The sequence below is a fragment of the Carlito syrichta genome, unplaced genomic scaffold (genome assembly GCF_000164805.1).
Source record: "Carlito syrichta isolate Samal-C Ts95f unplaced genomic scaffold, Tarsius_syrichta-2.0.1 Scaffold303073, whole genome shotgun sequence".
Taxonomy (NCBI): Eukaryota; Metazoa; Chordata; class Mammalia; order Primates; family Tarsiidae; genus Carlito; species Carlito syrichta.
The window spans coordinates 95,710-111,527 of record NW_007247169.1 but is presented as its reverse complement, the minus strand read 5'-3'; the positions used below and the strand labels follow the sequence as shown (position 1 = coordinate 111,527).

Genomic DNA, 15,818 nt, shown 5'->3' with positions numbered 1-15,818 from the left:
CGTCTCCTGTCCCCAAACAGGAAATTTCGGGACGTTTAAGCAATTAAATAATATTAGAGGAATTAGCATTTCTCAATAACTATAAGTTGCTGTTTGGGATGCTTTAGGACGACTCCATGGAATCCTTGGCCCACACGAGCAGAACTGCAGCCAACTCTTGAATGCGGAATCCAGCTTTGTCCCATGTTTACTAGGCCTGTAGCATTTCTGCGCCTTGCTGCAAAGCCCCCGAGGACCGAAACTTCTAGTAGAAGGGTTTAAAAAGGGCTAGACTTTATCCTCTCCATCACGAAACGAAGAGAAATTTGACCAACAGAATTTTCTTGCCGAAGGCAAAGACGTAGTTGGTTACTGATGTTGTGGTACAGTGTTACCCAGCATGGGAAAACCAGGTGTAATTCTTCCCTACTTATTAATATTTGTAATTCTAATTTTAATATCTAGTTACCCCTCACATCTGCATCGGGGCATCAGTGTGTTAATGTTTACTTTTCTATTCCTAGTTTTGTTTTCTTTTTTGATCCTGGTAGCAGCTTTATTCCAGAGAGACTTGTCATCTGTTGTAGCGAGGGTATTACAATAAATAGGCGGTTGTCTGCAGACTTTTAAAATAAAGGGTAGTGTTGGGACTCACATTAGTACCTCAGAATGAAGGCCTCAGAAGCAGCTTCAGGAGCAAACATTTTTCTGTCTCTTGCCCTCCAGTCTCATTCTCATTCTCTCCCGAGGCTAGCCATAACCAATCCCTTTTTTCTTCAAAGCTAGCCAAAAAAATTGTGGATACATTACTTCAACTTTCTGCCTTTCTGTGTAAAAACTGGCCATCAGGAAATTATCTGGCCTACTTTGTACAAGACTCCATTCTGGCGAGATCCTGCCACATCACCAACAGGAAGAAATACTGAAAGACCAACAAAAATGGAGACAGACAGGCCTTGCTGGTTTTCCCCACTCAGTCTATTAGCATTAGATCATACCCTTTTTATTCAATCATATATCTACAGGCCTGTCTACTTTGTTGGATCTAACTGTACAAATGGAAAATTTCCCCTATCTTTGGGTCTTCATTCTGAAAGCTCTCGTGTCATGTAAAACTGTGATCAAATACATTTGTATGCTTTTTCTGTTAATCTGCCTCTTGGTGAGTGATTTTCGGTGAAACTTCAGAGGATGAGTTGAAGTTTTCTCTTGGCCTCTACATAGTTATTCATTTACTTATTTAGTTTTTGCCAGCTTGGTGCCCATTAGGCTAGGGAAATAGGAAACACTGGAGATGCTGAAAGGGAGTAGTAGTTAAGAGGATATTATTTTCCTGTCAATATCACTCCAGTAATGGTCTTTCACCTGGGCATGAGCTTTTTTCCCTGTGCTTTCAGAATCGCCTTCTTTTTACTCCCTCAGAGTTCGGAGTCCCAGGTCCACCAGTTAGGCCCTTCAAACTTCTAGTTTGTAATAGTCTTGACTTTTTTCTTTGTGACTGCTATCCTATACTTGCCTCCTGTTTCTGTTAGTGTCCGAAATACCTCAAGTACGCTTCTGCTTTTATTTATTTTTATTTTATTATTTTTTGAGTTGGAGTCTCACCACTCTGTCGCCCAGACTGGAGTGCAGTGGCCGCTCCCGGCCACCGCAGTCTCGACCTGCTGGGCTCCGGAGATCCTTCCGTGTAGCCGGAATTACAGGCACGTGCTACCACACCCGGCTGATTTTTTGATTTATTGTAGAGATGAGGTCTCGCTGCCCAGGCGGGTCTCGAACCCGCGGGCTCAGGCAATCCACTCACCTCAGCCTCCCAAAGGCGCGGGATTACAGGCTGAGCCACCGAGCCCGGCTCGCTTTTGCTTTTAAATCTTCCAATACCTGTGTAACTTTTACTAAATTATCTCTATAGAAATAATTTAATAGTTTCTGTTTTCCTGATTGAATATTGATTGATAAATGGCACTGAACTGCCGTTGATTTAAAGGGCCACTGCTACTTTACATCTTAATGTATTAACTTATTGAACATCCTCTTAGCATCAGGAGATTTGATAACTGTATGAAGTATTTCTGAAGACACAATCTAGGAAGGGTTTATTATTATCAGCTCTCATGGAGAAAGCTTTTACTCCAACAGCCAAAATTGAGGTAAGTTTTACAGCAGCCTGCAGGTCTTTTTTCCTCCCCTAACCTAAAAGTAAGACCTGCTTTTTGACTGATTCAGGACACTTCAAAATGTATGGCCAACCCACTAGAAAAAGATGTAGCCTAGTCTCTGGATAATCTATGAAAAAGTTTTTCCTAAAGATTTCAAAACTCTGTAGAAATATGTTAGGTGTTTTTAATTCTATTAAGACAGAATATAGCTTTAAAAAATCATGGTTGGAATTTGAGTTTTTGCCCTATACATGAACTGGTTCTCATATTCTGCTCCTTTCTTATGAAGTGACATTACTAATATTAAATCTATTGACTTTTTTAATGAAAACAAATTCAATAATCATAAAAATGAATATGTTTGAGGGTTTTAATGGAGTTATTTATGGGCATTGTAATTTTTTCATCAACCTTATATTTACATAATGAATGCAAGCTTTTTGAAATTCAGCATTATTATCAGAGGTAATAATACTATAAATAAGTAGAGGCTATCCTGCTTCAAGATATTGAATTTTCTGCTGTGAAAACAAAATCAGAGACCCTAGAGACTAACCAAATAGGTAATGTAAACTGCTACTGTTAAATTACATCAATTTTAAAATCATTTGCACCTGTGGAATTTAGGAAGAATATACATACATCTATAATAATTTTAGTAGTATTTATATATTTGAATTTAAATGTGCATAATTTTAATTTTTAAAAAACAGTATTGAGAACAATTGTTCTTAAACTTGTGTGTGTGTATCAGTTTCCTATTGCTGGTTTCAAAAATTATTACAAATTTTGTGACTTAAAACATACACATTTATATAAATATATATTTTGAGTTGGAGTTTCACTCTGTAGCCCAGGCTGGAGGGCAGTGTCATACTCATGGCCAATGCAGCCTCGACATGCTGGGCTCAGGTGATCCTTTTGCCTCAGCCTTCCAAGTAGCTGGAACTACAGGGATGTGCCACCACGCTTGCCTAATTTTTTGATTTATTGCAGAGATGGGGGTCTCGCCAAGTTGACCAGGCTGATCTTGAACCCGAGGACTCAGGCAATCCTCTCACCTTGGCCTCCCAAAGTGCTTGGATTGTAGGCATGAGCCACAACACTGGACCCACATTTATAATTATATAGTTCTGTAAATCAGGATTAAGTCATGGATCTTATAGAGCTAAAATCATGGAGTTGGCTTGATTTTAACAAAAGAGCTACAAAAGAAATATGTTTTCTTGTCTTTTCGTGCCCTAGAGGCCACCTCTTTCTTTGACTGACTATCTCTTTCCTTTATTTTCAAAGCCAGTAATTTATGGCCATATCTTTCTGATGGTGCCCTTTCTATTCCAATTTTCTCTTCCACTTTTAAGGACCCTTGTGATTAAGTGAGGTTCATTTGTTTGATCCAGGATAATCTCCCTGCTTTAAAGTAAGCCAATTAGTAGACTTAGTTCCATCTGCAGCCTAAACTGCCTTTTGTCAGGTAACCTAAGGTACATCCGAGGAATTCACAGACTCCAGGGATTAGGTTGTGAACATCACTGGAGTGGTATTATTTTGCCTACCAAAGTGGGTGACAATATTTTTAGAGTTTGATAGAAAGCTATTCAATTTCTGTTCTGGGAAGGGGAAACACATATCAACACATTTTTGCATGTAATTATAGGAAGTTCATGCACTCCCCTAAAGCTGATGTAGACCTTAGTTTGGATATTTACTTCTGGAACTATAGTAAGCACAAATTGACTAATAATGTAAACTCACTTAAAGCTAACTGGTATTTTTTGTTTTCGTTTATTAAAGTTTTTCCTGTTGCTCTCATTTGTGTGTGTGTGTGTGTTGAGGTACGTTCATTTGAATGTTTATGTATCCTTTGTGTATGTTGTATTGTGTGTGCATTTGTGTATTGGGTAGGGAGTGGGGAGTTATTCTTGAAAGAAATTATACAAGAATATAGAGTATTTTTTCTTGACTTTGTTAAAATTCTAAAAATATTTTGTACATACATTCAAAAATATATTAAATATCCTAAAAATATTTTGTACATGTTCTCATTTATTCTGCATGAGATGCCGTTTATGACAATATATAACCTTAAGTAAAGTTTATAATTACAAGGAAGAAAGTAAAATTTAATAACTTTATGAGTGTCTACATAGGACAGGAATATTTTGCTGTTGGTAACTAGATTGACATGAATTAAGTATTTTCATCATTTAAAAATTCTAATTTTTGTCTACTATGATAAAAAAAAAACTATTATGTCCACCCCAATGAAAAAAACACCCCAAAACATCATTTTTTTTTTTTTTTTTTTGAGCTGGAGTCTCACTCTGTCGCCCAGACTGGAGTGCAGTGGCCGCTCCCGGCCACCGCAGCCTCGACCTGCTGGGCTCCGGCAATCCTTCCGCCTCAGCCTTCCAAGTAGCCGGAATTACAGGCATGTGCTACCATGCCCGGCTAATTTTTTTTTTTTTTATTTATTGTAGAGATGAGGTCTCGCTGCCCAGGCGGGTCTCGAACCCGCGGGCTCAGGCAATCCACTCACCTCAGCCTCCCAAAGGCGCGGGATTACAGGCTGAGCCACCGAGCCCGGCCAAAACATCATTTTAAGGGAATGGCATCAAAATATCTTAAGGGATCTTTTCCTTGACTGCCAGTCATGATTTCAAAGTGGTATTTTGCTAATGGTCTAACCTTTCATTAGAGAAATTCAGGACAATTTTCATTGTAATTTAATGGCACCACCCTAGAGCCAGTGATGTTTACATTGTTTTCAGTTTTCATGCACATTAGTTGTCTTGCTTTCCTCAGTATTTTGATAAACATATGTTGTTTAAACAGGTACATTCACTAGATGTGTACAAGGGTAAGATTAAATGGAAAGAAACCTATTTTTTTCTCGCCTAAATGCATCACTAGCAAAAAGTACCACTCAGCTAACACCTCCTCACTTGTCAGGAAACCAATTCTAGGGAAATATCACAGTATTAAGTAAAACTTGCATATCAGCTCGTGGGCCAGCCTTGTACCAACGTGTGCACTGAGGGTGAAACACACGTTATCAGTCATCTGCAAAACATAGCATTTTTGCCTTCAAGCAAAATGCCTAATGTAGCTCCGCAAGCCAAAGTTTTAAAACAACCCAGAAACAAAATCAACCTTCTCTGGTAACAACACAATATACAAATCATTACAACTCTTAAACCGAGGAAGTGGGTGGCTCTTAAAAGAGCCTTTGTGGACTGGCATGATACTTTATGTGTCAAGATTTACTTGGAGCTGGTGTACTTGGTGACGGCTTTGGTGCCCTCGGACACGGCGTGCTTGGCCAGCTCCCCGGGCAGGAGCAGGCGCACGGCCGTCTGGATCTCCCTGGAGGTGATGGTCGAGCGCTTGTTGTAATGCGCCAAGCGCGAGGCCTCACCCGCAATGCGCTCGAAGATGTCGTTGACGAAGGAGTTCATGATGCCCATGGCCTTGGACGAGATGCCGGTGTCAGGGTGGACCTGCTTCAACACCTTGTACACATACACTGAGTAGCTCTCCTTGCGGCTGCGTTTGCGCTTCTTGCCGTCCTTCTTCTGCGCCTTGGTGACCGCCTTTTTGGAGCCCTTCTTTGGGGCAGGAGCGGATTTCGCTAGTTCAGGCATAATAGGTAAAAACCAGCTAACAAGTTATGTAGTAGAAATGATGTGCTTTAGCGTCAAGGCCGATAATATTTGTAGAGCTCCTATACAAACCGGGCGTTTAAGCCTTAGGCTTTGATTGGATAAATTGTTCCATGTGATCCCTGATATGTAAATTAGGTGATTTTTAAAAATTTCTTGTTTACAATTGGTTGCCTTCTAAAGACAGTATGAGCCAATCAAACAGCGTAGTTTACAATTCGGCCAGCAAGTATAATAGTTTCTCATTTGCTGCGCCTACTGCGAGCTACACCTCTCTCCTTTTTGCTGAGCGTTTCCAGTCAGCAGTCCTAAAATGTCGGGACGAGGAAAGCAAGGCGGAAAGGTCCGTGCCAAGGCCAAGACACGGTCTTCTAGAGCTGGACTGCAGTTCCCTGTGGGTCGTGTGCATCGCCTGCTTCGCAAAGGTAACTATTCCGAGCGGGTCGGTGCCGGCGCGCCGGTGTACCTGGCGGCAGTACTGGAGTATCTGACCGCCGAGATCCTGGAGCTGGCGGGCAACGCGGCCCGGGACAACAAGAAGACGCGCATCATTCCTCGCCATCTACAGCTGGCCATCCGTAACGACGAGGAGCTCAACAAACTCCTGGGCAAAGTCACCATCGCGCAGGGTGGTGTCCTTCCCAACATCCAGGCCGTGCTGTTACCCAAGAAGACTGAGAGTCATCACAAAGCCAAAGGCAAGTAAAGGAATAAGCAGTTTAAGTCTTGAAGGATTCAACTTTAACCAAAGGCTCTTTTCAGAGCCACCCATGTGCTCATTAAAAGGGCTACACTTTTCGCTACTAGATACTTTAAAACAATCTCTAGCATTACTTAACGTAGATGTCGATAACTCTCAAAAGTGAAATTGATAATCTTGACACCATAAAAAAGTCAAGTTAAAAGTTTACGTAACAGGTAACACAAAAGTAAGTCTACGCAGCTGGCCTTCAGCAATTGCAGAATCTGTTGAAGAAAATGAGAAATCCTGGAGAAAATAGTGCTTTGTCAACTTTTAAAATTTACATGCAAATCTAGTTTTACAAAGCAATTTTATCTTCTGTTTGCATCTTAATGGGACTAAACTAAATTTGTAAGGATTTTTTTGGTTCGTGTTTTTCCTTTTTTCATACTAATTACTAACTAACAGTCACTAACCTGGACCTAGTCAATTGCATATAGCCCCCAGGCAGATCTTAACTGCATTCACCCTGAAATGCAAAGGACACCGGAATCTTGTATCATTCACAAATTTGACTGTTGTTTCTTAATATCACCCTACGGCAAACCTTGTCCAAGATTGAGGAGCGCTTACATATAAGGATGTAGTATTAATGAAATATATAGTAATAAATACAAGGAATAAATATATTGGTAGTGAAATTAAATATTGTAGTTCAACAGGCTTGAAAACTTCAGAATTCATACTTATGTTGCATTTGGAACAGATCCGTAAAATAAATACCTCCAAACATTTAAATAGGCATATATAGATATTGTGATAACATTAACCTTTCCAAAATTAAATGACGGTTAAAAAAAAAATCGACCAATCATATCTAGCGCGGGTTTTTTAGAAAAGATCAATAGAAAGCGAGTTTCTGGCGCCAGGTTTTTAAAAAATATATATTCTGCAAACTAGTTACACAATCTTAATAACTAGCAGATAAAAAAATAAAGTAAAAGGGATAAAGACGGGACAGGCGAGATAAAGTATTTAAAACACCAGTAGGTAAACGGGAAGGTCAGAGGAACACTTTATTTGGTAAATGCAGAGGCGGTTCCTGTGATCAGAAAGTGAATATTCCCACCAATACCTTCGCTGAGAGTTGCAGGGAACGACAGCCATACCCAATCAGAACAGAACTGTCTTTATATAAGTAGAAAAGTACACGCTTCTAACTGGTTTCAGAAATTTGCAATGGCTCGCACAAAGCAGACAGCTCGCAAGTCCACCGGCGGGAAGGCGCCGCGCAAGCAGCTGGCCACCAAGGCGGCCCGCAAGAGCGCCCCGGCCACCGGCGGCGTGAAGAAGCCCCACCGCTACCGGCCCGGCACCGTGGCCCTGCGCGAGATCCGCCGCTACCAGAAGTCCACCGAGCTGCTGATCCGCAAACTGCCGTTCCAGCGCCTGGTGCGCGAGATCGCGCAGGACTTCAAGACCGACCTGCGCTTCCAGAGCTCGGCCGTGATGGCGCTGCAGGAGGCCTGCGAGGCCTACCTGGTGGGGCTCTTCGAGGACACCAACCTGTGCGCCATCCACGCCAAACGTGTCACGATTATGCCCAAGGACATCCAGCTCGCTCGTCGCATTCGTGGAGAGAGAGCGTAAATCTTGTTTGATAACTAAAACCCAAAGGCTCTTTTCAGAGCCAACCGCCTTATCTATAAAAGATGCTGTATGCTGTTACCCTGTGCCCTAAAGTGGCACATCTATAACCTCACGGATTTAGCATTAAGAGCTCTCTTAAATACTAGTTGGGTGACCTTTAAAAGACCCTTTAAGGAATTCTAGTTTTAATTTATCAAGCTTTGGGGCTTGCTCGTTTTAGGCTTATTTTTGCCTTGGGCTTGGCAGTTAAGTCCTTGGCTGCATTTGACTTGCCTGCTGTTGTCTTTTTCCTCAGCAACCGTCACCTGCTTCTTCGCCTTCATTTGGATTTGCTTAGTACATTGGGATGACTGCACCTCTACACTTTTTTGGGTCTTTTGGGTGCCCCTGCATCTATATTGGGCATGGCTCCACCTTCCTCCTTGAACTTGATCTTAAGTTTATCCAGGGACCGCTTTGTTTACCTTGAAGGAACTCGAGCCGCTGATTTCTTTGATTAAAAGGAGGGTTCCCTTGGATGGTCATGTTGTAGCCATCGCGTCTTGAGCGCGGCGAGAGATTCTCCGTGGCGCTCCCATGGAGCTGGCTTAAGGAGCTGGTGGTGACCAGCTTGGATACTGGGGTACGGACGCTTTGTGCTTCACTGCACCTGCAAACCTTGCTTTTTTTTTCCCCCCTTCAGTCTGTGACATGGGAGATAGACTCAGACATTCACAAGTCAGAGAGACAACTACTTGATTTTTAAAAAAATTTTTTTTTCTCTTGGTGTCTTCATTGCTTGCTGCCTAGTAAAAATAACCTACATATTCTTGGCCTCACATATGTTCAACAACTGCTTGATTTTTTACTCGGAAAATGTTTTATGTGAAGAGGAACACAGGCTGCATTTTGGATTTCTTCACAAGAAGAGTATAAAGGGATACTTAGAACAAGTATCCCTTGTTTTATCTCAGGTAAGAAAAGTGAGTTTGGGCTGAAAGTGTTATAAAGGCTTCTTATGACTATTTGGAATTTTAATTAATTAGGAGAGTGGATGAGATTAAAGTAAATGCCCAACATTTATCTAGGAAAATGGGAAATAAAATGACCAATGATCCTAACATTGAGACTGCTTGCAATAGCTGGACTCAGGGGACAGGCTGAAAAAGGCATGAGAGAAGAGTTGAACACCCTTTATGGATTTAACCAAAATCTTAAAAGAAAAAAAATGCTACTGGTAGGAATCGGTTATTAAAATGTTCATGAATCTTTGGGTACAGAGGTCTATCATGCTTGGGGACATGGGGAAGATAGACTTTGGCAAAGTATTTGAGTGCCAGGATCAAGGAATACAAACACACACACACATACACACGCACACTCCCTTAAGACGGAAATTTAAAGACCAATCATGTTTTATATTCAGCGCTATATTTCTTGTTTAAACAAGGATATAGGATTATAGTGAACACAGTACAGCTTATGGTTAATGTTGAGAAGAAAATAGGCTGATGGCAGAAGGTGATTTAACTTTATCTTCTTCTTCACTCCTCAATGTGCTTAATATGTTATGTTTATTTTGAAGCATATAGAAGTCTAGGTCTCACTAGGAGTATGAAGGAGAGAAATGCTGGGAACAGAGCAAAGCCCAAGAGGTGAGGGTTTCACAATTCTCCTTGATCCTATCAAAATTAATTTCTTTGTATGACACATTCAATTTAAAAAAAATTCATAAACACAATTAAAATGGTTGAGATGAGAGACTAGCCAAATAATATTTGCTTTGAGTGTGTCTTTAGTTTTTAAGGAGCTCATGTATTCCAAATCATAAATGGTTTTGACTCAATATAGTTGATTTTCTGCAGTACCAGCAAAGGAAGAGTTGTCTCTTAGCCTTCTAACTGTATGAATAATCTAGAATTACTGTTCTATTTACCTTAATGGTGTCATGAGTTAATTTCATGTAGATAACTCTGACATCTCTCCCGTCAGGCCTGACCTCTTGCCTAAGTTTCAAACTTGCATTTCTAAGTGATTGCTGGATATCTGCTTGTTCATATACCTCTACCAGACTCAACATGGCCAACCTCATTTAGGAAGCAACTTTTCAATGGACACTCCGATAAATTCTATTAACTATTCTTTTATGAATCAGTACTTAAATCCTTCCTTGTACATCACCACCAAATTCAGTCTGTCACCAAGTTTGGTGAATTCTTTCTAAATTCATCTTTCTTCTATTTTCCCATCATGGTTATAACTCTGGCTCTTCTGTTTCTTGTTTGGACTAGCTATTTTCACAGCCTTTCTAAGGGCTTCTCCTTCCTCTAATTCCTCTATGCTTTAATTCATCCTTTTTGTTGCTTTGTATAAAATGGTCTTCTTATAAGCTTCAAATGTATGTGACCATCTTCCTGTAGCTTCGTTTTCTTTTTCATTTTTTTTTCTCTTTTCTTAGAAGCAATGAACAAAAAGCTGGATTCCTATAACTTTAGAATTTAAGAATAAACTCTTTAGTATGGAAAGGAATGTCTTTTATATGACCTTAAATTACCATTCTGGTGGTGTGATTTAGTAGAACAAGCATGGACTTTATAAGCACGATAACACATATTGTAGACTGGTTTGGCCCTTGCATTCTACATGAGCTTGATCTAATTAGGTAACATTTCACAGCATTTTTTTCCCCCAGTTTTTTTTTTTTTTCTTTTCTCTCTCCCTCACTCTGTTTGAAACTTCAAACTAATGACATACTTTGAAATGTTCATCTTTGTCATTACTCATCTTAATGGAATGAGATCTCTCCCTGTTTTGAATTCCTACATTGATATCTTTAATGGCCACAATAACTTGTTTTATATTATCTACATACTTGTCCACTTAAAAAAATCTGCCTAGTAGATTGTAAACAACTAAAAGTTTGGAGTTTGTCTTATAGGTATGGCATACAGTCAGTTAACATAAATGAAGTTTGTATGAAACTAGTACAAAGCTCAAGTGTACTTAACTTCCTTCCATTGCTTTTTTCTGCCATCATAGCTACTGCCCAAATTCTTGTTTTCTGCATTGGTATTCCCCATGCAAGTATTGTTGACAAAGTAGTACTTGACACTTGTTCCTCATTTTAAACTGAGTGAGAGCCATACCTGATTGATTGGGGCCTTATATTCCATTAAGGATGTAGATTACAAAATAAATAGCATATTCCAGTTTTTACTTTTGAGCTCTGATTGGTCCATGCTATACCTCTCCTTGTAAGGAGAGTTTTAATTTTAATATTAATATTAATTTAGACAATTTATGTTCAGCAACGGTATTCCTATTAAAGATAAGGAATGTGAAGTCGCTAGCGGGCTTTTTGTCCTTTACACATTTTAGCAACAAAATTTCCTTTCTCTACCAATATAAAAGATAACAAAATTTATTACTAAGTAAACACTAACAGGTTTACAAATGTTTAAAGTTGCCCAAAAATGACTACAAAATTAGGGCAAAATGTCACATATACAGCAAAGCAGAAGAAAGAACAAGAATTTGTCTCCGCTAGAGTCAAATCCTCATGACAATCTCCTGTTTATATTGTGAGAGACTTCTAAAGGATACAAAGATACGTTTAATTATATGTAATGGTTATTTGACACATAACCTTGGAGACATCTCTGCATTGTTAAAATTAAAGGCAGGACTTAATCCTTAGAAACATTCATCTCTGAGTGTAGAGTAAAAACTAAGACTCCCTATTTTTGCAGAAACATCTCTAAGAATAGAGAAAGGAGAAGCTATTTCTTTGTACTTTGTAAATAAAGTAAATCATTGCTGTTTTCCCTTCCACATCCTCATCAGATTATTTTTGCTAGCATATTATTTTCATTTCAACATTCATGGAATTTCTTAGTACTCCCGTCTCTGTATATGTATGAATCTTTGAGTCTTTCAAGTGTTTTGGGATTCTCTAGAAGATAGATTCTTAACCATTTTTGCATAATAGACTTATTGTCATGAAAGTATGTATTTCTTCCAAGAATGATGTTTTTAATACTTAAGATAATATACATAGGATTACAAAGTGAAACAACTCTACTAAAATACTATTATCAAGTTATTAAAAATCCAACTGGTGAAATATTAGTATAAGTGCTGTTTGAAGACTATATTACATAATAAGATCTACCCATATGACTAAGAATTACCACAGTTTAGAAGGATTGATATGTTTAAATTATATTTTGAGACATGAACAACTGTAATGAGATAGGAGTAATAGCACATGTCCTTCCAATTACACTCTTTATTGCCTGAATTTATAAATACTAGAGTTCAATTGGAGGATAGTAAAAATAAAGATAGAATTCTTTGCTAGACTAGTTCCCAGATTCCCTGAATCCTGTCCATGTATCCCATGTTAAAAACCTTTGCATTTTGTGTTCATGTGCCATAAGTTCATAAAACAACTGTGATGAGCTGGGTTCTCAAGGTCATGGAGGAAAAGCCAAATATTCCACATAAAGTACCTGTAACTCCTTAAAAGATTATAGATGAGTTAAGTCTTTAGTTAGTTATTATTTTCAGGAGTTCTCAAAATCAGATTTTCAGCAAGTTAGGATACTCTTTTAGTCTCATTGCTTTAGAGAAGTAGTTGCTTTTACTTTTTTCTTTTGTATTTTTGCAGCCATTTACTCCTAAAAGGGGCAAATCTTAAGGAGAGGAGTTAAGAGCAGCCACAATATTATAATACATCATCATCATCATAATTTATTTATTTTTTTTTGGTATTTTATTTTTTGAATTGGAGTCTCATTCTGTTGCCCAGACTGGAGTGCAGTGGGCATGCTCCCGGCCACCGCAGCCTCGACCTGCTGGCCTTCCTGCGATCCTTCTGCCTCAGCCTTCCAAGTAGCTGGAACTATAGGCACAGGCTACCGCGCCCAGCTAATTTTTTGATTTATTGTAGAGATGCGGTCTCGCCAAGTTGCCCAGGCGTGTCTCGAACCCACGGGCTCAGACAATCCACTCACCTCGGCCTCCCAAAGCGCTGGGATTGCAGACTGAGTCACCAAGCCCGGCCATAATAATTATTGTTTAATGATTGCTCACTGGCAATCTAGATAATATTCTAGGACTTTTGCATGAATTATCTCTTTTAAATTTAACAAATACTCTATAAATTAGTCTTTCTTTTTCTTTTTGATTTGGAGTGCTTCATGAACCTGCGTGTCATCCTTTCACAGGGGCCATGCTAATCTCAGTATCGTTCCAATTTTAGGATATGTGATGCCAAAGCTAGCACTAAATTAGACTTTCTAATACATTTAAAGAGAGAAAATGAAACTGCATATAGCTTGCCAAAGGTCACAAGGCTAGTATATGTAGCAGACTGTCTTCGTAGTTTGATTGGATGCTATGAGGTCAACTAGAATGTGGTGGCAGATCCAGTACTAGCTACAATCTGTCCACGATTAGACATAATTGAAGCATAATCTTTCAATGCCTCATCAGAATAGATCCTCATTGCTTTGGGCTTTACATATTTGTAAGTCTTCAATACAGCCTCAGTGATTTTAACCTGATTTAACTTTTAAATGTGTAATTTTCATATACTTTTAGTTCTGTCAGTAGGGCGATTTAGTCCACACGTCAAAGCGTCCTGCTTAGTTAACTTCACATCCATAAATCAGTAAAAATAATCTTAGAAACTTAAACAATAAAGATGCGATTTGCTTAAAACCTCATTGAAAGCATTTTATGAGAGAAAACAGTGTCTATTACTTGTTTTCATATTCTGGGAAACGTGGGGGCAAGTGTCAGGTTTCTTTTTGGAAAGTGTATGAACTGTTGTCCCAATTAATGACTGCAAGTATAGTATGTGTATACAGACACACATATATCTAGGAGTATTTACTAAATCCCAACTAAGGCTTTGCTGTCGTCTCAGGCCCCTCCTGATGTCCTCCAAACTCAAAGCGAGGGATGACTGCGCAGGAGAGCGGAAACTGTAGGTTCCGCCCCTGCTGTTGAGGTCTTAAAACAGGACCGTTTAGTCACTATAAAAGTGCTGAGTGACTCTGCTTGTGACACAGTATATTTGACTTAGTTGCTCCGGTTTCGCAATGTCTGAGCGTGGAAAGGGAGGAAAGGGCCTGGGAAAAGGTGGCGCTAAGCGCCACCGCAAGGTTCTGCGTGACAACATTCAGGGCATCACCAAGCCTGCTATCAGTCGCCTGGCTCGGCGTGGAGGAGTCAAGCGTATCTCTGGGCTCATCTACGAGGAGACCCGCGGGGTACTCAAGGTGTTCCTGGAGAATGTGATCCGGGACGCTGTCACCTACACTGAGCACGCCAAGCGCAAGACTGTCACGGCCATGGACGTGGTCTACGCCCTCAAGCGGCAGGGTCGTACCCTTTATGGCTTTGGGGGCTAGGTCTTATACATATGCTAACAATTTTGCTGCAAGAGTAAAGGCCCTTTTCAGGGCCACCTATCCATTCAATTGAGAGAGCTGGTCACTGTAAAAATGTGCTGCTTATTTCTTCCACCCATTCCCAACTATTGACATAGCCAGAGTGATTTCATTACATAAAGTTTGCGCTTGGTGGGTGTTTATCATGGTAAGCTACTTTATTTACATTTTTAGGATGGACTACAGCAGGTTATCTGCATACACAGCTATCAAGCAAGGTTGCAGTCTAAAGTTAAAAGCGTTCCAGAGGACAAGTGGTAAAGGCTTCTGCTGGGAAAGCAGTGGAAAAGACTGAGGTGCTAGTTTGTGAGCTGTAAACAGAACAGCATGCCTTTCTGGAGCTCAAAACCGGTGTGGAGTTACTGGCATACATTAAAAAATATATTTATACATATATTTTCAGGAAGTGTATTAAAAACTCAATGTAAAAATATGTTGCAAGCAAGTAAGTCCAACCAGTAACAGTGGATTTTCTCTGAGCTGCCTAGTATCCAGAGCTACTGCCTTCTGTTGAGTCTCAAGAAACTTATTGATGTATCCATGGCCAATATATAGCTATGCTGAGTGATGTTGGCTTTTTATTCAGGTAGTTTTAAAGTTTATTATAAACCGATTTTACTTTAAATTGCAAGTAAGGGTACTGTGGTTGCATGCCATGTACCATGACAAAAAGTGCTGGAATATGTCTTTCAAACTCTTTGTTGTGATTCAAATTCCACCCTCTTTACCTCTGCACCTTAAGAAATGAGGCAAAAATAAGCAGTTTTCCAGTGTAAACTTTCTACAATCCCTCATCACTATTGGCATGCCATAGTACTATTTGTGTCTTCACAATGGATTTTAATTCTTGAGGATTATTTTGTAGACTATGTTATATATTTCACTTTATTCTAATAAAGGCATGGCTTGACAAGTGACTGTCTAGGCAGAGGTAACATTTTCTGGCTTTTCTGGCAGCAGATTGTGAGCATGGGCCTACATTCTGTCCAATAAATGTGAGTAGAATTTACAAAAGTTACTTCCAGGTCTGGGCTTTAAAATTTATGTTGCTCCCTTCCCTTATACTGGTGTTGACAGAACTCTGGCTTGGAAGGAATGAGGATTCCTCATTGATTACAAGGAGCAGAGCTGCTTCATAGAGCTGGTTTTTTCATAATGAATCTGTTCCATGAGACAAAAGTCTTTAAGCTCATTCAGTGCTGAGCTTCTTTGTTATAGCAGCTTAACTTTATCATACAAAATACAGGTT

General features: G+C 39.6%; 3 protein-coding genes across 3 annotated transcripts; 2 read left to right on the top strand and 1 right to left on the bottom strand.

The window, feature by feature from the left end:
* Window positions 1-5,304: 5,304 nt before the first annotated feature.
* On the bottom strand, window positions 5,305-5,789 carry LOC103259956 (histone H2B type 1-L). Its single transcript, XM_008057606.2, has one exon. It carries the CDS (start codon window positions 5,780-5,782, stop codon window positions 5,402-5,404), a length of 381 nt encoding a protein of 126 aa, XP_008055797.1. The 5' UTR covers window positions 5,783-5,789; the 3' UTR covers window positions 5,305-5,401.
* Window positions 5,790-6,113: 324 nt separating this feature from the next.
* On the top strand, window positions 6,114-7,020 carry LOC103259949 (histone H2A type 1-D-like). Its single transcript, XM_008057599.1, has one exon. It carries the CDS (start codon window positions 6,114-6,116, stop codon window positions 6,504-6,506), a length of 393 nt encoding a protein of 130 aa, XP_008055790.1. The 3' UTR covers window positions 6,507-7,020.
* Window positions 7,021-7,721: 701 nt separating this feature from the next.
* On the top strand, window positions 7,722-14,530 carry LOC103259950 (histone H3.1). The gene is made up of 2 exons (XM_008057600.2): window positions 7,722-8,050; window positions 14,203-14,530. The coding sequence occupies exons 1-2, from the start codon at window positions 7,722-7,724 to the stop codon at window positions 14,528-14,530; spliced, it is 657 nt and encodes a 218-aa protein (XP_008055791.2).
* The last annotated feature ends 1,288 nt before the right edge of the window (window positions 14,531-15,818 follow it).

Coding starts and splice junctions, on each gene's coding strand:
- LOC103259950 (XM_008057600.2), top strand. CDS start 7,722: ATGGCTCGCACAAAGCAGACAGCTCGCAAGTCCACCGGCGGGAAGGCG. Junction 8,051..14,202: donor CTCTTCGAGGACACCAACCT/GTGCGCCATCCA, acceptor TATTTGACTTAG/TTGCTCCGGTTTCGCAATGT.
- LOC103259956 (XM_008057606.2), bottom strand. CDS start 5,782: ATGCCTGAACTAGCGAAATCCGCTCCTGCCCCAAAGAAGGGCTCCAAA.
- LOC103259949 (XM_008057599.1), top strand. CDS start 6,114: ATGTCGGGACGAGGAAAGCAAGGCGGAAAGGTCCGTGCCAAGGCCAAG.